The 23,738-nt window shown below is 40.8% G+C and overlaps 1 protein-coding gene across 1 annotated transcript in view; it reads right to left on the bottom strand.

Moving 5' to 3' along the window:
• Positions 1–23,738, bottom strand: part of LOC134615687 (NLR family CARD domain-containing protein 3-like) — a 48,203-nt gene that overhangs the window by 8,372 nt on the left and 16,093 nt on the right. Inside the window, exons 6-7 of the mRNA XM_065470082.1 lie at positions 14,392–14,565; positions 217–390 (exon numbers count right to left, since the gene is read on the bottom strand). Coding sequence (XP_065326154.1) covers positions 217–390; positions 14,392–14,565 — 348 coding nt within the window. The remainder of the gene's footprint in view (positions 1–216; positions 391–14,391; positions 14,566–23,738) is intronic.

Raw genomic sequence — 23,738 nt, 5'->3', positions numbered from 1 at the left:
GAATTACTGTTTTAAGGTTTTGAGTTTTTTGTGAACTTTGCTGTGCCATGGTCAATGAAGTAAACCGGGGAAGAAGGGAACTTATTTTCCCAAATCCAAGATAATCCTAGATAATCAGTGTTGCACAATATAAAATTATCCTTCAGTTTGTAATTTGGTGTCAGCACAGCTTTCACATCATATTATTGTCATCACAAGTTAAATATGGTGTCTCACCTCAGAATCTCCAGTCTACAGTGTAGACTTTTCAGAAAACCAGAGAGCTGCTTCACTCCCAAATCCTGCAAATTGTTGTAACTCAGGTCAAGATTTTTCATATGGGAGAGGCTGGATTTCAGTGCTGAAGCCAGATAATCACAGCTTTTCTCTGACAATCTGCAGCTCTCCAATCTGAATAAAGAATAGAAGATGTAAGTTGGTTTTTGAAATCATAATATATGCTTCTACATATTTGGAGTCCTGGGATCAAAACCACAAAATTTATTTGAATACAGACAACATATTTTTCCTATTAGATTATTGAAGTAGACAAAATACATTCATTCGAACAAAGAGTTCTCCAATCCAAGGGATGAGGTAATATCTACAAAGTGCAAAAATGAAAAAATTATGTTAATGGACAGGGCTCTAGACTAACTTTTTGCCGTGGTTGCAATGGAATGCAATCTTAGGTGCACCAGCACAAAAGTTAGGTGCACCCAAATTTTTCCATCACATTGCTTAACACCGCAGTTTTACATGTGCACTTTTTGGGGGGGGAAATTGCTGTCCATACAGACAATATTGATTTGTAAATGATTAACTAACAATCTTCTCAACACAAAGTTCTTTATTTGGAGCACAGTTCTAAAAGAAAGATAAGTTACTGAAAAAGTGCTTAAAGTGCTTTAACACTGTTAGGTTTTGTATTGTTGATTGTCATTTATGCTTAGAAATATCTACTCATATATTCTTAGAGTTTTATAATTAGTTGTAGATTAATAGAAGTTTGATCCTTAGTAGTCTGCAGACACACGTTGTGTGCATTCCAGAGCACTCTGGCTTTCACACCCACATCCTGGGAGCATGGGAGAGGTCGTACCTTGTCTTATTGTTTTATGGTAGGATAAACGTCTCTATGTCTGTTTTTAGGCTAAGTGCATTTTGTTTAGATGAACTGCTGGACTTCCAGGCCAACAGGGTTAGGAAGTCATTTTATGGCCACACACACACACACACACACACACACAGGGTATTCTTTGTTTACATGTATACCTGGGAACGCTGTTATATGTTAATGACCCTATGCATATTCATGGAACCACAATAAAAGAGCAGTGCTATGGGGGAGCGGACGAGAGCAACTGGGGTCAAGCGAAGGAATGGCGCCTGTCCAGTTCTCTCCCGTGCACGTGAAACATGAAGAACTTGCCTACTCGTGTCTTGCTTGCTGTGTAATTACATTGCCTTCAACGTTCCAGCAAATAGGGTTAAGCTACAAACCTATCAAACACTCTTTGGCAATATTGTAGACGATGTTAAACTTAATCATCATCTCGGCCTCCTCTGATGAACTGTTTGCTGCTGCCTGCTGCTGAAAGGCTGTGGGGAGAGGGGACACTTGGGCAGTGCATTTATCGCAACATATAATGTGTTTTCTGGATACACTGTGCTTTTTCAGTGTTCAAAGGTTGATGGCTCTGTGTCAGACCACTGGCTATGAATTTCAGATGCCTTTGTGTCAAAGTAACTGAGAATAAAACACAGAGAATAAACTGAGAATAAAATGTACACACGAAGGACTACAGGAATATCTGGACCACGGCCAATCAGAGAGGTCCCACTCCTGACTATCTCTGATTGGTTTAGACCACGGGGGGCGCCGGAAGTAGTAGTAGTAGTAGGATGTAATAATAACCACTGCAGCCAAGAAGAGTGCCTGACGAGCCCAGCTGTAAGTAAGCTATTAAGACTCAACTGTACACTGTATTCGTGTTTTCCTCCGGAAAAAATAAGGCTATGTCCACACGTACCCGGGTATTTTTGAAAACGCAGATTTTTCTATGCGTTTGCACATAAACGGCGTTTTCGGTCACTGAAAACGGAGATTTCTAAAAACTCCGGCCAGGGTGGATATTTTCTAAAACTCCGTTTTTTTGCATTTACGTGTGGACGAGAAAAACGGAGAAAACGCAGCGTCAAAGGTGTGTGCCTTTTTTGACGTCACAGTGTGCGCCACGTTGTTGTTTTGGTGAAATGAATTTCTACAATACTGTTATTGTTAATTGTCCTCTCTGCAGTGTTTAAATGCTTACATATACACACACAGTTACTGTCCCTCCACACATATGACTCGGTTCTGCTTCTATGCCCCAGCTTTGTTTACTATTTCCCACCGAGGCTTCTAGACTTCTGATTGGCCAACATTTCTACACGGTTAGGAATATAGCGCCACCTGTTGCTTTGGCATGTTCCTGGCAGCGTTTTCCTTCATTTCTGCGTTTACATGTGGACGGGATTATTTTTTAAAACGAAAACGGAAAATCTCCGTTTTCAAAAATACCCGTGTACGTGTGGACATAGCCTAAGTTCCATTGGAGCAGCCTTTCAACACCTCTCTCTGTCTCTGGCAAGCAAAGTTGACCCAGACAACAAAGTAAAGCTATTTTTCGGCTACCAGCCCGACACGGAACCCGCCGTATTAGCCAGAGGTCCCTTTACTACGGTTCGGAGCCGCGGACCTTCAGTAACAGTAATAAATCACAGCAATAGTACATTCACGTAGTTGTAAACAGCATGATAATATATTAAGTAATCCGAAGTATTCAGGAGGTCCCACTCCTGACTATCTCTGATTGGTTTAGACCACGATAGGGGCATAATGTGTGTCTGTTGTTGACCATGACCAGAATTTTATTTTTACTCGAACAGCTGGCTGCACCGGTGCGACCAAGGATTTTTTCTAGTGGCACCATTCAAAAATTTGGTCAAGTCTGTCCCGTATTTAACAAGTGAAAATAAAATACAATAAACAATAAAAGGTGAATCAAATAGACCAGGGGTAGGCAACCTTTCTAATGACGAATGCCATCTAAAATTTCCTCAGAAGTCAGTGTACCATATGATTGCATTAGCAATACATTTAATAACGCTCTATATGAACAGTTACACACTATATAGAACCACTTTATAGAATTATCTTTGTTTGCAGATGTTGGCAGCTATCAGCGAAAGCCAAATACTGTCAATAAGGCCTCTGCAATGTTCTGAAGACAGTTAAACTTGTCAGGTAGTGATGTCCAGCAGGTGAAAATGCAAGCTCCATGAACACCCACAGCTGTGGATTCCAGCTGCTTCGATGTTGCATTAACTGGCATTAACTCAGCAAGTTAATGCGAGACAAATCTAGCTGCTCATTAAAGCTTTCTGGTTTGGTCAGAAAAAAAAAACATTGGTCCATACACCTGAAAGTCCCAAAAACGCATTGTGAATTCTGTCTCAAGTCTACGGATGTATCCGTGTATTTCCGTGGTGCTGATGCTGTGCTGAGCGGACAGCTCCTGAAGCTTTTGAAGTGTCAAAATGTGGAAAGCTAACAACATCCCTCTCACCAGTAGGCTGTTATTTTTAGCCAATTACAAGTTGAATCTGGTAGTTGGGGTTGTTAGCTAAGATACAGTCATTAAGAAGCGGCACAACTAATGTGTCTATGCAAGGTAATTTGCGATGTGCACCGCTGGCGTGGCCATTTATTTTTTGATGCACCTTCTCAGATTAATTCACTGCATGTCGTGCCCAGGGCTGGACTGAGACAAAAAATCGGCCCGGGCATTTTGACTAAAGACCGGCCCACCAGGTATTAAAGCCATAAAGCCTTTGAATGAAAACAAATGCTGTTGTGACAGTGATGTACAGTCTTGTTGGTATATGTATGATTTCTATACATTTTACATCAGATAAAAACTTTGGTTGTAAGCTTCAGATAATTATTTAATAATGTGCCCCCCTTTCCCTGTTGATGCCCTACCTGGCCCCCTGGCAAAACTTTGCTAGACCCACCCCTGCACAGTTACCAGCTGTCAGCTACTTAGAAAAGGATCCTGGTGTTATTTGTCTCTCAGAAACAGTTCATAACTTCCCTTTAACTCATTTATGTGACCTAAAAGGTAAACCTGTTTCTCCATCACCTGTTCAGCTCTGATGATTCAGTAAGGACATCTCCTGGTTTCATCTTCATGTTTCCCTCTCACCAGATATACAAACCGATATCATGACCAGCAGCTTTACAGCTGTGGCTCCAGCAAACATCAGCTGATAATAGAAATTAATATTAAATAAATTCTAACAACAGCTGATCAAGCTTAAAGTGCTGCTGTTGTTTAGCGTGACATTCGCTGGTTTCCTCTTTCTGGCGCAAAGTGGGCGATAAACAAACGCGAGAGAAAAGCCGATCAGCTGATCATTGATCAGTTTCATGATTGAAGTAGCAACAGGAGAGGAAGGGGAGAGAATGAGAGAAGAAGAGGCAGCTGACAGCGTGACGACAGAATAACTCCAGCTTTGTGTCTTTTCCATCCTAACTGAAGTACGGGACAAACTGCATCCCTTTTCAGCTTAATACGAAACGCGAAATATATTCTCTGAATACGGGACGATTCCGTTTTTTACGGGACGGTTGGCAACTCTACTAACTAACCTTATGAACAAAATAAAGTTCAACATCAGTAACATCATAGCACCCACCCAGCTGTATAGAAACTCTGTCATGCTAGCTAGTACGCAGTACGAGTTATTGTAAGTGACTGTAGAAAGTCAGCACAACGAAAATAAACTCCACCTAAACTTGGTTTATATCTGACCCAGATAGACTGCAGGTCATAGCTTCTTACCTGAAGTTCAGTTCACCTGAGACTCGGACCAGCGGCTGCCTCGGGTCTCTCATCTTGCCTCCCCTTTCTCTTATCCAGTTGCTGGCCTCCACCACTTGCTAATGTTACTGAATCTGTGGAAGCTATGCCATAGCCACCACCATACAACTGAGTTATTTTTACACACCGGCCAGCATCTGGCCAATCCACCACCTTTCATTGTTTACCATTACAAAAAAAAATTAATAAAAAATCATCGGCCCACCGAGCAAATGCCTGGTATGCCCGATGGCCAGTCCAGCTATGGTCGTGCCATCAGTTAACCCTTCGCGTGCCAGCTGTGGCACACGTGCCTAGGGTTGCCGACCCCTGAAATAGACCATTACGGCAAGGCTGGGATGGTCCATTTGGTAAAGTAAATCCGTTGGGCATCTTTCCTCGCCTTTGCACAATAATTCTGATGGCAAAAGAGCCAAACGGGACAGGCAAAAAAAAAAAAGAAAGAAAAGAAAAAGAAAAATTTGGTCGCATTTGCGACCAAATTGGTCACACTCTAGAGCCCTGATGGACTAGAATTCTAGTAGATGATCACATGCAAGTTCTGTAACCAAATTTTAGGAAATAATAATGTTTCTTTCATATGCACCACAGCCAAAGTTTTCAACTTTTACATTACACAGTGTGAACTTACTGAGTGGATAAATAGTATAGTGGTATAATAGTATATATAATAGTGGATGAATTCTGTTATAGAAAGAAAAATGAAGGAACTGATCAGGGAGGATTGCAGTGGCTGGAACTAAAGCCAGATGATGAGTAAGTCTCCAGCCTAATTAATAAGTGGTATATTTGCATATTGGCAAAGTTGCCACATGGAAGTTACTAAGTTTATTTGTGCGCATGACATATTATAAAGCTGAAATAACGTCAAGAATGAGCTCACTAATAGGCTTTTATAAAGGAAAATAACCAAAGTCACTGAATATTGCACATATACCAGTAAATCTTGCCTGTCATTCCTCATTACTGACAAAATCATATTTTGGTTTAAGTTGTGTTTGTAAAAAAGGTGCCTAAAAAGTACAGCAAGCTGTCCATACCTGAGGCCTTGGAAACTGCCAAGCAAAGACTCACTGCCTTGGCCAGCCGCTTGAAGAGATACAATGAAGGCAGGAGAATAAACCAGCTGTTCTCCAAAGAACCAGCCAGGGTTTACTCTCAGTGGCAGGGCAACAATATGAGAACAGTACCACCAAGGCTGGAAACGGAGATATACATATGTAAATGGCAGAAGGAAACAACCCATAACGGCAATGCTCAGTGGCTAGTAGATCTGAGGGCAGACTACAGCAACTTCCCTGAACAGGGTCCAGTAATATCACAGTGGCAGATATCCAAGAAAGGGTCTCCAGTGTGAAGAGCTGGACACAAGCAGCCCCCGACATGGTTCACGCCTACTGGCTGAAGAAGCTGACTGCACTCCACGAGCGCCTAGCAGCACAAATGAACCAGCTGCTAGTTGACAAGAGACACCCGGAATGGCTAACCAAAGTCCGGACAGTCCTGATCCTCAAGCACCCCCAGAAGGGACCGGTCCCATCCAACTACCGACCAGTAACCTGCCTCAGTACCACGTGGAAGCTCCTGTCAGGCATCATACCGGCTAAGATGAACAGGCACATGGCTCAATCAATGAGTGGGCCACAGAGGTGCAAATCACCAGCTACTGGTAGACCGAGCAGTCAGCCGAGACTGCAAGACTAGGCTCACCAACCTGTGCACTGCCTGGATTGATTACAAGAAGGCCAAGGATTCAGTGCCCCACAGCTGGATACTGGAATGCCTAGAACTATAGAAGATCAACAGGGCCCTAAGAGCCTTCATCAGGAACTCAATAGGGATGTGGTTTACAACACTAGAGGCCAACTTCAAACCCATAGCACAAGTCACCATCAAGTGCGGGATTTACCAAGGAGATGCTCTCTCCCCACTGCTGTTCTGCAGCGGCCTGAACCCCCTCAGTGAGATCATTAACAAGACTGGCTATGGATACTGGATACTACACTGGAGAAGTGTAGTCGGATGATAACAAATAGAGGGAAGGTAGTCAGAACTGAGGGGATCGAACTACCAGAAGGCAACATTGCAGACATAGAGCACAGTTACAAGTAACTGGGGATCCCACAGGCTAACAGGAGCCATGAAGAGGCTGCTAGGAAAGCTGCAACCACCAAGTACCTGCAGAGGGTCAGGCAGGTCCTCAGGAGTCAGCTGAACGGTAAGAACAAGATCTGGGCTATCAACACCTAAGCCCTGCCCGTGATCAGGTACCCCTGCTGGGATAATAAGCTGGCCAAAGGAGGAGATAGAAGCCACTGACATCAAGACAAGGAAACTCCTGACCATGCATGGAGGGTTTCACACCAAGTCCAGCACCCTGAGGCTGTACGTCAAGTGGAAGGAAGGAGGCCGGGGACTGGTGAGTGTCAGCGCCATGGTCAAGGATGAAACAAGGAACATCCACGAATACATCAGCAAGATGGTCCCAACTGACAGTGTACCCAGTGAATACCTCAGGCAGGAGAAACCCAAGAAAGAGGAGGAAGACGAGGAACCTTCATGGAAGGACAGGCCCCTGCACGGTATGTACCACCGTTAGATAGGGGTGGCTGATATCCAGAAATCCTACCAGTGGCTGGACAAAGCTGGACTGAAAGACAGCATGGAGGCACTTATCATGGCAGCACAGGAAAAAGCTGTGAGCACAAGATCCAAGAATCCAAGATGGCAGCATGCTCTTTGTTCGTTACGTGTCTGTCTGAAATCAGTTGTCTGTAATTAGTTGTTCTTAAAAGAGTTTTTCGTATTTTTTCGTATTTCTTAACAATTTTTTTACGTATTTCTTAACCTGACAGTTAATATTGCATGGATTGTTGGAAAATGTGTGGTTGGTAGATGCTTTGGAATTTGATGGATGCCTCTTCCTGGAGCTAACAGGCCTAGCCTGGCCCTGTACCGTCCTCCTGGAGTTAACTGGCCTAGACCCGGCTCTACACCATCTTCCAGGAGCTAACTGGCTAAGGTCTGGCCCTGCACCATCCTCCAGGAGCCAATTGGCCTAGGCATGGCCCTGTGCCATCCTTGTGGAGCTAACAGGCTTAGGACTGGCCTTGCATTATCCTTGTGGAGCTAACTGGCTTAGGTCCGGCCTTGTACCATCTCCCATGAGTTAACTGGCTTTAGTATTTTAGTATTTACTATTTTTATATTCCTCTTGGCCTTTTTGGACCCTCGGATAAGCAATTGCATATGGACACATAGCAGGGGAACCTCTGAAAATGATCTTTATCTGCAAGAGAATTCTGAAAAAGGCATATGCTCTATACTGTTGAAAAAAATAGAGCAGTTACCAACTCAGTTGGATCATGACATTAGTTTCATGCCTGTTTTGCCCAGAGACTTCCCTAAACTTCAGTCTACTCTGGTCTTGCATACTTATTTCATTTGCCCATTTAATGGAGGCTTCAGCTCGGGTTCAACATATCAAAGTTCTGAACCCAAATCAAAGGTGAAACAGAGGTTGTTGATTGTCTTGCTTCTATTTTTGTCAGGAAATGTGCAACCAAATCCTGGCCCTGAACTGCAATATTCCCAGACTCCTTCTGATTTTAAAATAATGTCTGGTGTCAAATATATTCATCTTAATGTGCGCAGCCTACTACCGAAGATGGACATGGTCAAAATTTGGGTTAAATCTACAGATGCAGATGTTGTTATAATTTCTGAAACTTGGTTAACTAAATCTATTACTAATGAAGACATTAACATATATGGGTACAATGTATATCGTACTGATAGGCCAAAAAAAGGAGGCGGTGTAGCTATTTATGTCAAATCAAGATTTAATGCCTCGATTGTTCTGTCCCAATCGATATGCAAACAAATGGAGTTTTTGGCTTTGAATGTAGATATTGCTAATACTCTTTCGATAACCATTGTTGGGTGTTACAGGCCCCCATCTGCTTCAAAAGAGGCATTATCTTCACTAAAGCATCTTTTGGCTAAATTAAATTACACTGAACTACTAATGGCTGGAGATTTGAACTGGGACTGGCTAAATGCAACTTCTGGTGAATTTAAAGAATTTTGCGATTCAATTAATCTTACCCAGCTAGTCTATCTTCCTACCAGGCCAAATCTTAAATGCCCTGAAAAGTCCACATTAATTGATTTTGTTTTAACAAATGTACCTCATAAATTCTCTTCGCTTGGTGTCTTCTGTAATGACCTAAGTGATCACTGTGTTGTTGCTGTTTGTAGAAATGTTAAAATTCCAAAATATAAGCCGCGCATAGTGTGTAAAAGGAATCTTAAACAATTCAATGAACAGGCTTTTCATCATGATTTGTCAGTAGTTAATTGGGAAAAAATCGGACTATTACCAGATGTAGAGTTAGCCTGGACATATTTTAAGGAAAGTTTTATGGAAATTGTTAGTAAACATGCACCCTTACGGAAAGTTAGAATTAAAGGCCGAGAAAATCCCTGGTTCTTGCAGACACTCGCAGATAACATACACAAGCGTAATAGAGCATGGGACAAGGCGAGGCAAACAGATACTTCTACTGATTGGTCTGTTTTCAAACAGCTTAGAAATAAATGCACTTCTCTTATTAAAAAGGCCAAATCCGAATACTTTTTGTCTGTCACCACTGAGAATCTCAACGATCCACAGAAATTTTGGAAAGTAATCAAGTCTTTTTCTGTCAATAAAATGACTCAAACCTTTCCTAAATTTGTTGTAAAAGACTCAGTCTCAATTAATGATAAAACTGAAATTTTGAATTGCTTTAATGAGCACTTTTTATCAGTGGGTTCCTTGTTTGATTCTGCAGAAACTTTTTTAACAAATTCTTGCCCAAAATTCTCTATGTTTTCTGGAATCCGTTTTAGCTTTGTACCTTTTAGTGTTTATGAAGTGCATAAAGCTTTAAAGGCTTTGGATCACAGAAAACCTCCTGGTCCAGACTTGATGGAACCTTATTTTTTGAAGCTGGCAGCGGATTATATTGCAGAACCACTTTCAATTCTATTTAATTTTTCAATTAAAACCAAAGAAATTCCATCGGTTTGGAAATCAGCTTTTGTCTTGCCTTTGTTGAAAGGAGGTGATCCATCGGTGTTGACTAATTATAGGCCAATATCAAATTTGTGTGTTTTATCCAAAATCATGGAATCTCTAGTTTGTGATCAGTTGAAGGAGTTTTTGTACTCTAATGATATTGTTTCTAAATTTCAGTCAGGCTTCAGGAAAAAACACAGTACCAACAATGCAACTATGAAAGTGATAAATGATATTATTATGGCACTTGATAAGAAATTGTACTGTGCGTCACTCTTTATTGACCTCTCAAAAGCTTTTGACACTGTTGATCATGCTGTCCTAAAAAACAGACTGCTCAGCCTTGGATTGTCACATCATGCAATAGCGTGGTTCTCAAATTATCTGAATAATAGAACCCAGTGCATTAAACTTTGTTCTAAATTTGTTGCTGTCCACAAGGGGGTGCCACAGGGCTCAGTTTTGGGTCCCCTTCTGTTTCTTTTATATATCAATGACTTGGGTCAAAATGTCTCAGACACAAATTTGCATTTTTATGCTGACGATACAGTTATTTACTGTTATGGATCATCTCTTACTCAGGCCATTGAAACCTTACAGAAAGCCTTTGTTGCTTTCCAGCATTCACTTATCCAGCTAAAATTAGTTCTCAATGCTGATAAGACTAAGCTAATGTTGTTTTCTAAGTCAAAGAAGGTCCCCTATTCCAGTGGTGTCCACCCTTGAAGGAAATGTCATAGAGATAGTTCATGAATATAAATACCTTGGTGTCTGGATAGATGACTCCTTTACCTTTAAACCACATATAGAGAGACTTGTAAAGAAACTGAGGCTGAAACTTCGTTTTTTTTCCCGTAATAAACAGTGTTTTTCCTTTGCAGTAAAAAAACGTCTTGTCACTGCAACCTTTTTATCTGTGTTAGATTATGGTGACATTCTGTATATGAACGCTTCTTCTTCATGCCTTCTAATGTTGGACATGGTGTATCATGCTTCCTTGAGGTTTATCACCAATTGTAGATATCTGACCCATCATTGTGACTTGTACTTAAGAGTAAATTGGCCTTCTTTGGCCATTAGAAGACGGGGGCATTGGTACACTTTTATTTACAAAGCTATGCTTGGATTGCTGCCTCCTTATATTTGTACTTTGGTCACAAGGACAAATAGTGGTTCTTACTCCTTGCGTTCAAATGGTCAGCTGCTGCTGTCTGTTCCCCTTGTCCGCACAGAGTTGGGTAAGAAAGCCTTTGTCCACTCTGCGCCTTTTTCGTGGAACCTGTTACAGAAAGACTGGAAACTGACTGAACTGTTGTCTATAAATGTTTTTAAAACTAAACTCAAAGGCCTACAGACTGCATCAATAATGTGTAATTGTTTTGTGTAATTTTTAATCTTGTTTGTTTGTATGTATTTGTTTGGAAATGTGCTGCCTCTTGGCCAGGACTCCCTTGAAAAAGAGGTTTTTAATCTCAATGGGACATTCCTGGTTAAATAAAGGTTAAATAAAAATAAATAAAAATCCATAGAGGCTGGGGTCTATCACACCAGGGAAGATCCCAGGTGCAGGCTCTGTAAAGATGCCCCTGAGAAAATCCAGCACATAACAGCAGGGTGCAAGATGCTAGCAGGCAAGGCATACGTGGAACGCCATAACCAAGTGGCCAGCATAGTATACAGAAACATCTGTGCCAAGTATGGCCTGGAAGTCCCGAAGTCAAGATGGGAGACACCCCCTAGGGTGGTGGAGAATGACCGAGCTAAGATCCTGTGGGACTTGCAGATACAGACAGACAAAATGGTGGTGGCTAACCAACCGAAGATAGTAGTACAAACATAATAATAATCTTAACCAACCAGCACAAGTTTTCTTTTGCCTACAGACCAATGCCACATGGCCAGTCCTTAACAGTTTATCCCAGTGGTCTTCGAAACTACTCATGTACTGTATATGTCTCAAAAAAAGTTTATAATGACTCTAGTATTCTATAGATGTGAAGCAGAATAGTCTGAATGGGTTCTCCTCTACCTGGGTGTTTTAAACACCTAATTGCATTTCTCTTTTTTTCTTAATGCAATTTAATCATAAAATCATCTTATTGCCCATCATTTCACATTAATTAAAAGGCCCGGTTTTGTCCACAGTTTTGATGTTCCCTGTTTGATGTTCCAGTTTTGCACCTTTCTCTCTATGGGATTCAGTTTGGTAACCAAACCAACCAAAAGAATCTCTATACTTCTGTAGCTGTGTCCATATTCATAGGCTGCATCCTCCTGAGGACCCGGCCTTCGGAGGACCCAGCCCACCTAGACTGTGAAGGCCGGGTAGGTCAGGAGTGAGCGGCTGTAATATTGAACTAGAATCTAGCCTTCGGGTTTGCGTCACCAACTGTCTCGGTGGAGTTTAATAAACTCAGCCATCTGCTCCTTGCTATCTAAAATATAACAGGACACTGGCGTAAATTCTCGACCATCTCACACTTTTGTTTAATCAGTTTTATGTTTGACGTTTATTCAGCTATGTGAAAAACTAGAGATGGCACGATATCACATTTTATGTCTGATACCGATACCGATATCACAAATTTGGATATCTGCCGATAGTGATATAAATCCAATATAGCATATTTTATAATCAATAAAATGCTTTTTTTAAAATATCTATTCTGTTATACCTGTATGCAAAAAATACACTGCACCCAAAATATTTCATAGTTCAGCAAAACTGATCAATCTAATAAACTTAAACCTACACCATCCTCCCTATTCTTGTATTTTAAAGAGTACTTAGTCGAAATATTAAGGAACCTAACTAATAGGGTTGCCAGCTCCCAGCAAAAAAAAAAAAAAAATAGAGAACCACCCCCCACCCTCTGCCTCATAATGCTTAATTGACGTAATGGACTTCAATTAAATGCACGTGTAACAAAAAAAAAAAACCTTGTGTTTCGTGAGGTGCTTTTGTGATATTTAATTGATCCGACTATATTTTTTATTTCTCCCCGATATCCGATCCAGTAATTTGGGTCAGTATCGGACCGATACCGATACATAATATTGGATCGGCCCATCTCTAGTGAAAACTATAACTTTTATCCCAGCCAAGCCGATTTACTCACGAATGAATAAAACACTTGAAAAAGCTTAACCATAACATATTTAAGTTTTCTAAGTGACTTATATATCATGTTTAACCTGAGTAGCGAAAGACCACGAGGGGGTTGAAAACGATGTGTCGGGTGTTTGCTGTTCTCGCTGGTTTTAGTGAGCCGGCTACCTATAAAGCTTGTGGGTAACAGACGTCTCCGAAAACTTCTGACCACTTTTGGAAATGTGATGTCTTTTAAATAAAGCAAAGATTTGAGGTTTACACAGCTATATTCTCTCTTTTCATTATTTAGAATTTACTAAAAACTAAAATATAATTTTTTTTTATAAAAAATTTAAAACAAAACACAACCTGTAACAACAAAAGTAAACATAAGTAAACAAATGGCGGTACCATCTAGTTAACATATATATATATATATATATATATATATATATATATATATATATATATATATATATATATAAATAGATGTAATGTTTCCATTTATCCCAAATCTCAACAAATGTGTCATATTGAAATCTGTTAGAGAAGGTCATTTTTTTCCATTTTAAACAACCCATCGACAGTCTTGTGCCAGTCATTTAGTGATGGAATTTTTACACTTAGCCATTTGATGTGATAGCCTTTCGGGCAGCCAGACTCAAAATGCCATATAACAGCTTGGTCACTTTATTCACATTTACTGAGTATAAATATCGAAACAAGACTTCATCCCAATTAAAGGGAAGTTGCATACTAAGAATAGTCTGTAACTCAGTGTGAATCGAAATCCAAAAAGTGTTTATAAATGGACAGGACCAAAACAGTTATATTCTCACCTGAAAATATCTTAAAAGTTAATTTTGAAATTGTAATATTAAAATTGTAATATTAAAACTAAGCAGCTGTCACCATTGTTGGAAACTGGAATTGGCTGGGTTGCACTATGAATTCTGGGATAGGTTGGGCCACAAAAGATACACCCAACCTATCCTTCAAATTTGGGAAAAAAGAGGATGCATTTGTCAGCTGCATTTGGAGGAGTCTACGAATTTGGACAGCCTTCATCGCGTGACGCTGGAGCCAAAAGTCGTTTGCAATGACCCAAGCCCAGAAGTTGAAAACACTGTGTCAAGATGAACTTTCAGGAAGATCCTTGGGTAGACTATTGACCATATATCAAGAAAAACATTTCTGAAAGCACTGAAACTTTTTTAGATTTGCATTCAGATGCACCTTGAACATTCATTAAAAAAAAAAGAAAGTTTAAAAAAAGCAAAAAAAAAAAAAAAAGCCAGAACCATAACACATACAGTAAACAGTGGACTGACCTCAGAGTCTCCAGGTGACAGTGTGGACTCTTCAGTCCATCAGAGAGACACTCCACAGCTGAATCCCATAGGTCATTTTCACTCAAGTCCAGCTCTGTCAGATAGCAGGGGTTAGACCTCAGAACTGAGGCCAGGACTTTACAGTGAGTCATAGAAAGTTCACACGCTTTCAACCTGTAATTAGAGAAAATTTAAAAAGTGTTAACTTTATGCTTTACCAAAAAGGAAAACTTGAAGCCTAATCTTAAAAGTAGAGATAGTGTCTGTCTGCTGAATCCAAACTGGAAGCTGGCTCCATAGAGGAGGGGGCTGAAAACTGAAGGCTCTGCCTCCCATTCTATTTAAATACTCTAGGAAAAACAAGTAAGCCTGAAGTGTGAGAGCCAATGAAGGGAAGCCAATACAGGAGAAATATGCTCTCTCTTACTAGTCCCTGTCAGTACTCTTGCTGCAGCATTTTGGATTACTTGAAGGCTTTTCAGGGAGTTTTTAGGACTTCCTGATAATAATGAATTACAGTAGTCCAGCCTGCAAGTAATAAATGCATGAACTAGTTTTTCAGCATTACTCTGAGACAGGAGATTTCTAATTTTAGAGATGCTGCGCAAATAGAGGAAAGCAGTCTTACATATTTGTTTAATATGTGCATTGAAGGTCATATTTTGGTCAAAAATGACTCCAAGGTTCCTCACAGTGTTACTGGAGGTTAAAGTAATGCCATCCAGAGTAAGAATCTGTTTAGATACCATGTTTCTAAGATTTTCAGGGCTGAGTACAATAACCTCATTTTCATTTGAATTAAGGAGAAGAAAGTAATGTATACTTTATACTTTATTGATCCCTATGATGAAATTCCTCTCTGCATTTAACCCATTAACACAGTGAAGCAGTGGGTTAGAGGCCATCCAGCTCTTTATGTCTTTAAGACATTCCTGCAGTTTAACTAATTGGTGTGTGTTATCTGGCTTCATGGACAGATAAGGTTGGGTGTCATCTGCATAGTAGTGAAAATGTATGCTATGTCTTCTGGTGATACTGCCTAAGGGAAGCACCTATAATGTAAACAGAATTGGTCCTAGCACTGAACCCTGTGGAACACCATAATTGACCTTAGTGTGCGAAGAGGACTCTAAATTTACATGAACAAATTGGAGTCTATTAGATAGATATGATACAAACCACTGCAGCGCAGTACCTGTAATACCTACAGCGTGCTCTAATCGCGCTAATAGAATATTATGGTCAACAGTATCGAATGCTGCACTGAGGTCTAGCAGGACAAGCACAGAGATGAGTCCACTGTCAGAGGCCATAAGAAGATCATTTGTAACCTTCACTAAAGCTGTTTCTGTGCTGTGATGAGCTCTGAAACCTGACTGAAACTCTTTAACTACTCTTTCAAGGATTTTTGATATGAAAGGAAGGTTGGAGATTGGTCTATAATTAGCTAAGACAGCTGGGTCTAGGGATGTTTTTTTGAGTAAAGGTTTAACTACAGCCACCTTGAAGGCCTGTGGTACATAGCCGATTATTAGAGATAGGTTGATCAGATTTAAGATTGAAGAATTAATTTATGGCAGGACTTCTTTGAGCAGTTTTGTAGAAATGGGGTCTAAAGACACGTTGATGGTTTGGAGGAAGTAATTATTGAAGTTAACTCAGAAAGATCAATTGGAGAAAAAGAGTCTAAATGAATATCACTGGACTGGTCATGCAACACAGAGCACCTGTATAAAAAAGCCCAAAGCCAACTGTACTTCCTCAGGAGGCTGAGGTCTTTTAACATCTTCAGGAAGCTCCTGAGGATGTATTACCAGTAAGTGGTTGCTGGAGTACTTTTGTATGCTGTGGTGTGCTGGGGGAGCAGCACAGCAAAGAATGACTCATCCAGGCTGGAAAAACTGATCAGGATGGCTGGCCTTGTGGTCGGCATGAAGCTGGACACTCTGGTGACAGTGGCAGAGAAAAGGACACTAAAAAAATTGCTGGACATTATGGACAATGCTGGGCATCCTCTGCACACGGCAATAAACAACCAGAGGAGTCTGTTCAGTGACAGGTTGCTTCTCCCAAAGACAAGAACCAACAGACTTAAAAACTCCTTTGTCCCACACGCCATCAGACTGTTTAACTCCTCTCTGGAGGGGAGAGGGAGGGGAAACAGGAGGACAAAGGAGGGGGAACAACTAAGCTGTAGTGCCTCTTCACTGTGCAATACTTTTTGTTAATAGTCAAAGGTGCAATAGACTTCAATACTTGAAATGTGCAATTCCCTTGTATTCTTATTTCTATTTATTCTATTTATCCCTTTCGTATATTTTATTTATATATGTCTATGTATTTATATATGTGTGTGTATATATATAATATTCTGCTCACGTTCTGTAACTTCTGTCGGTGCTGTACTTTTGGAAACCGAATTTCCCAGAGGAACCCACCCGAGGGTTTAATAAAATTTTATCTTATCTTATCTTATCTTATCTTATCTTATCTTATCAATGGTACTAAAAGTAGCTGTAGATAATATTACATCTGTGGGATGATTATTGGTAATGTTTTCTCTAATGATTAAAATTTTATTTGTGAAGAAGTTCATGAAGTCATTACTAGTTAACGTTAAAGGGATGGTTGGCTCAACAGTGCTCTGACTTTTTGTCAGCCTGGCTACAGTGCTGAAGAGAAACCTGGGGTTGTTCTTATTTTCTCCAATCAGTGATGAACAGTAAGATGTTCTGGCTTTGTGGAGGGCTTTCTTATAAAGCAAAAAAACTATTTCTCCAGGCTAACTGATGATTTTCTAAATCTGTGAAACGCCATTTCCTCTCCAGCTTATGAGTTATCTGCTTTAAGCTACGTGTTTGAGAATTATACCACGGAGACAGGTACTTCTGATTTGAGACCTTAGTTTTCACAGGAGCTACAGTATCCAGAGTCGTACGTAGTGAGGAGGTAAAATTATTAACAAGATAATCGACCTCTGTTGGAGTAGCGTTCAGGTAGCTGCTCTGCTCTATGTTGGTACAGGGCATTGAAGATGATAACAGTGGGTGGATTATATTCTTAAACTTAGTTACAGCACTTTCAGAAAGACATCTACTGTGATAAAGTCTACTCTCCACTGCTGTGTAATCAATTATTGTAAATGTAAATGTTATCAGGATAGTGATGGGATTTCCGACTCTTTTTGGAGAACCGGCTCTTTCGGCTCGGCTCACTAAAAAGAGCCGGCTCTTTCGGCTCCCAACCGGCTCTTCAGGTTGTTTTGTTGCTTTAATTAATTTATTATTAACAATAATATAAAATTATGTACAAAAGGAATTATTAATGTAAAAAAAGTGGTTTTATTTATATATGTTTATATATAAATATATACAGTGGCCCCTAGAGACAAAGCACGTACAAACTCCAAAGCACATACAAACTCCAAAACACATTTCTAGCGTTAACTGAACTTCCAAAACAGAGCTACCTAGATCACTTAAATAACACAATTGAAAGCATATGTGTATTGTTTTTGTATTTATACACAAGCACTCATATATATTCAAATAATTAAAAAAAATGTTCATTTACCTCTTACTACCACACACCAAATCTGGTCGTTGGTACTTCCTGGCTTGTGTAGCCACTAGGTAACAAAAGCTCAACACTGTGCCTAGCACTTCTGTTGTCTTTTGTACCTGTTTTGGAGTTTGTACGTGCTTCGGGGTTTGTACGTGCTTTGGAGTTTTTACGTGTTTTGGAGTTTGTACGTGCTATGGAGATTTTATGTGTTTTGGAGTTTTTACGTGTTTTGGAGTTTGTACGTGCTATGGAGTTTTTACGTGTTTTGGAGTTCGTACGCGTTGTGGAGTTTGTATGTGCTTTGCCTCTAGGGGCCACCGTAAATACACTTTTATTTATTCACTCCACATAAAATGAAATAAATCATAATACAAAAACCAACTATTTACATTTCAACTTTTAACTATTTAAATTTTCAGCTTTTTCCCTTTAAACAAATTTAAAGTGAAACAACACAAAACACTGCAAACCACAACACTATTAAATATAAATTAAAATATGAAAACAAAAAGAAGATGCATATTCTCTGTAATATAGGCCTGCATGAATAAACTTTCTGAATCCTTTATTATCTGCAACTGAAAATAGTTGTGGATGATTACTATACCTTTCTAATGTGACGTTGTTGTCCCTGGCTCTCTTTCTCTCTCTCTCCCTCCCGCTCTGTTCCTGTGCTACTGCGAGTGTAACTACCGCCCCTCCCCCCTCTTCCCAGCGCAAAGCACAAGGCTCGCGTGCAGAGTGAAGCGGAAAAAAAGTGCGAGAGAGAGGGTGAGAGAAGAAAAAAAGAAAAAAACACGGCTCCCAATAAGGAGCCGGCTCGCATCGTTCACGTCAAAGATCCAGCTCTAAGAGCTGTTTCGTTCGTGACCGACACATTACTATATCAGGAAATGATCAGACAGCAGAGGGTTTTCAGGAAACACTGTTAAATGTTCAGTTTCTATGCCATATGTTAAAACAAGATCTAGAGTGTGATTAAAGTGGTGGGTGGGTTCTTTTACATTTTGAGAGAAGCCAATTGAGTCTAATAACAGATTAAATGCCAAGCTGAGGCTGTCATTCTTAGCATCTACATGAATGTTAAAATCACCCACAATAATTATTTTATCTGAGCTGAGCACTAAATCAGATAAAAAGTCTGAGAAATCAGACAGAAACTATGTGTAAGGCCCAGGTGGACGATTGATGATGATAGATTGCACTAAGGAACCACCTAGACCAGGGGTAGGCAACCTTTCTGATGGCGAGTGCCATTTAAAATTTCCTCAGAGGTCAGTGTGCCATATGATTGCATTAGCAATAAATTTAATATTATTAACAGTTACACACTATATAGAAGAACTTTATAGAATTATATTTGTTCACAGATGTTGGCAGCTATCAGCAAATAGTTACCAGCTATTTCGAAACAAAAAAAGAAAATTTTTATCAATAACAAGAACTCCATGACAGCAAATGAACTGTACAACAGAAAATACAAATGCCATTTATGGTCTCCTCACAACAATGATAAGTAAAATAAACTGGGCCAATATGGCATGTTTGTTAATACAGAGACACACACGTTAATGTGATCTCTGGTCTCCCACTCAGAGACACAGGTCTCCGAGCGGCTAAGCGAGGACACTCTTCATGTGAGAGAAAATCTGCTCACACAGATATGTAGACCCAAATACTGTCAATAAGGCCTCTGCAATGTTCTGAAGACAGTTAAACTTGTCAGGTAGTGATGTCCAGCAGGTGAAAATGCAAGCTCCATGAACACGCACAGCTGTGGATTCCAGCTGCATTAACTGGCATTAACTCAGCCATTTAATGTGAGACAAATCCAGCTGCTCATTAAAGATTTCTGGTTTGATCAGAAAATAAAACATTGGTCCATACACCTGAAAGTCCCAAAAACGCATTGTGAATTCTGTCTCGAGTCTACGGATGTATCCGTGTATCTCCGTGGTGCTGATGCTGTGCTGAGCGGAAAGCTCCTGAAGCTTTTGAAGTGTCGGAATGTGGAAAGCTAACAACGTCCCCCCTCAAACAAGAGAGACGGGACTTGCGCCAGACAAGCCGATCAGCTGATCATTGATCAGTTTCATGATTGAAGTAGCAACAGGAGGGGGAGAGAATGAAAAAAGAAGAGGCAGCTGTGCAGCGTAACGACAGATTAACTCCAGCTTTGTGTCTTTTTCATTGTAGCTGAAGTCCGGGACAAACTGCGTTCCTTTTAAGCTCAATACGAAACGCGTAATATTTTCTCTGAATACGAGACGATTCCGTCTTTTTACGGGACGGTAGGCAACTCTACTAACTAACCTTATGAATAAAATAAAGTTCGCTACAACAATGCTGATGAAAACTCCGTCATGCTAGCTAGTACGCAGTACGAGTTCTTGTAACTGACTGTAAAAAGTCAGCACAACGAAAATAAACTCCACCTAAACTTGGTTTATATCTGACCCAGATAGACTGCAGGTCATAACTTCTTACCTGAAGTTCAGTTCACCTGACACTCGGACCGGTGCTGCCTCGGGTCTCTACTCCTCCTGCCTCCCCTTTCCCTCATCCACCTGCTGGCCTCCACCACTTGCTAATGTTACTGAATCAGTGGAAGCACCGCCATAGCCACCACCAAACAACTGAGTTATTTTTACACACCGGCCAGCATCTGGCCAATCCACCACCTTTCATTGTTTATACCGCTACAAAAAAAAAAAGAAATCATCGGCCCACCGAGCGTGCCATCAGTTAACCCTTCGCGTGCCAGCTGTGGCACGCGTGCCCAGGGTTGCCGACCCCTGACCTAGACCATGTTGACCTCACAGTCACTTCTTTATTATCCTGAACTGGGCATGCGCCACACACACTGACACCACTGTCAAACAACTGTTGCCCCCTGGTGGACAAATCCCTGCTACAACATAACATTCCTCCCCACTTAAACTAAAACTACTCTGTAGTTTTAATCACAACATAAAATACCCCTGAACCAAAAAAAAACTTCACCTTTATTTCAACTCAACCTCTTCCCCAGCCTTTACTGAAATTTCACTCTGTAATAATTAACCTTTAGTCCAACAGTCATAGGTTCAACTATAAGAGTTCACCGTAATCTCCTTATTATTGTCAATCATGGCACAAAGTCTCTCTGATGCTCAGGAGGTCTCTTAGTTCTGTGCGATCGCCGTAACCCAGTGGCTGGCGACTCCTGTGAGTCACTATTCTTCATGTGTGGCTTCACCACTGGTGTAACTTGCACCTCCATGTTTCTCTCATCATGTTCTCAGCCTCAGCGCTGAGGATTGGTGCAGCTTTTGGGGGCTTGTTCGGGTGGCCTTCCGGCATTCCTGCTGACAGGTACAGCTCCAGGCGGGCAAACAGCTGATCTACGTGACGCCTCACCGCTGTCCCATTACCCAGCAAGTAGGAAACAGGGCACGTCATTTCCTATATAAGTCCGGGTATCCATTTGGGTCCTCCGCCATAGTTTCTGGTATATACTGTGACTCCAATGACAAATGTGCGCTTGTCATGGTCCTGAGTCCATGGACTCAGTGATTTTGCGTTTGGTGTATTTATTGTTATTATCATTATTATTTGTGGACTGTTTTGGGATGGTTTGTGTTTTGGGGTTTTGGATACTGGGTTTCTGGGTTGGTGCTCCCTCTGTTGGTCCCTGGTGTTAGTGTTCCCCTGTCTCGTCAGGTTAACACTAGATTTACTATCCTGCGCAAATTTGCGTAACTTCCCTAAACCCAACACCCCCTAGAATTACTGGCTTTTTTATTTTCTGGTGCAAGTCCCGAGGTGTTAAGCACCCCTGCTGAGATTTTCACAGGTCGTCAGCTCGTTTCTCCTCCAGCTTTTGTTGTGCAAACCACCCATTATCCTTGAGGCCTGGCACATTTGCATTTGCTCCCTCAGAGTTGCTGAGATCCAAGGCAGGCCAAACCTCTGTGTTACAACTTTCAGAAATGCCTGGTAGAAATGCTTCAACTTACTCATGAGATTTTGACCACATTTCTTGCGGAAGTCACAGCTATACTGAATGCACGACCGATGTTGCCAGCTGCAAGAAATGCTTGGTAGGGAACAGCTGTTCCCTACCAAGGTTCGTTGTCCATTCACACAGTATATTGCAACCAAGCCAGACTAACTTGGGATCAAGTTCTGGATGGCCACGGATTTGGACACCAAATATGTCTGCAGTGCATCTCCTTACTTGGGAAAGGACCCCAGTCATCAGAAGGGAGAGAGGCTGGCAGAGAACGTGGTCATGAAACTGATGAAGCTGTTTTTGGATGATGGGAGAAATGTCACAACGGACAATTTCTTTACTTCACTGTCACTGTCGCACAGACTGCTGCAGCGCAAAACAACGTTACTTGGCACGGTGAATAAAGTCCGGCGTGAACTTCCTCAACTTGCAAAAGATACTGCAAAGTGAGATGTATTCTCCACTTCAGTGCTTAGAAGTGGCAGTGCCTCCATGACAATTTATGCACCTAAAAAAACAAGACTGTGTGTGTTCTAAGTTCCATGCACCAAGACGTGACGATCGGTGACGGCAGAAAGAGGAAACCCAACACGATAACAGACTATAACCATATGAAGGTATGTGAATGTGTGTACAATTTTACACCAGTGCTACAATGTTTTCTGATGTGTGCTATACAGGCCTATAGAAAAAACCATATACTCATGACTCTCTCTGCTTTTACAGTGTGGTGTAGACGTGTTGGACCAAATGGCACGGATGTATTCCATAAGATCAGCAACACGCAGGTGGCCAGTAGTGGTTTTCTACAATATGCTGGACCTGGCGGCAGTGAATGCCTACATTTTGTACAAGGCATGTACAGGGTGGACAGGCAAAAGAAGATTGTTTCTGAGTCTTCTAGCTCAGCAACTTCGTTGCCGATTCATGCAGACAACGCAGTGCCAGGTGCAAGAGAGCTGCAACAGGAATCGCAGCAGGTTTACCTGTGCAACATGTCAGAAATTCACCTGTGCCAAATGCAGGGATAATGGACACTGGGTCTGCAAACGCTGTAAAGTTTGAAACACTTTAAAATAAAACATACTTGTGTATCCATATATTGTGAATGTGTGTCTTTTGTATGTAGGTTGTAACACAGAGGTTTGGCCAGCCTTGGATCTGAGTAAACAAATGCCAATGTTGCACAAACACACACACACACACACACACACACACACACACACACACACACACACACACAAACACACAAACACACACACACACACAGCAAATCTGCATTTATTTGTCCCACAAGTGGAAAATCTGCATTGTCATTGCAAAAAAGTGGACAGAGCACGGTATAGAAAGTGCACTATACAAACAATCTGGAAACATATATATGGACACGAGTATTCAAAAATATTGGTGTATGTATACACACACATTTATCTGTGTGTGTGTGTGTGTGTGTGTGTGTGTGTGTGTGTGTGTGTGTATATATATATATTTCCAATATATATATATATATATATATATATATATATATATATATATGTAGATGTAGATATATATGATATAGATGTGTCTGTGTGTATGGACTTTATGCATATTATATAAGGTGTGGCTATATAAATATATAAATATATGTACAACTCTGTGCATATATGTTTATGGCCAGGCATCCAATGTACTGACAAGGATTGACAAGAACTAATATTGCATATGAGAAATATTGCACATAGAAACTACCATAGTGTATAGTACGCTGCAGGTAAGGAAGGAAAGTAGCCTTGCAGGGAAGGAAAGA

The sequence above is a fragment of the Pelmatolapia mariae genome, linkage group LG3_W, assembly GCF_036321145.2.
Source record: "Pelmatolapia mariae isolate MD_Pm_ZW linkage group LG3_W, Pm_UMD_F_2, whole genome shotgun sequence".
Classification (NCBI taxonomy): domain Eukaryota; kingdom Metazoa; phylum Chordata; class Actinopteri; order Cichliformes; family Cichlidae; genus Pelmatolapia; species Pelmatolapia mariae.
This window is presented reverse-complemented; position numbering and strand designations above follow the sequence as displayed.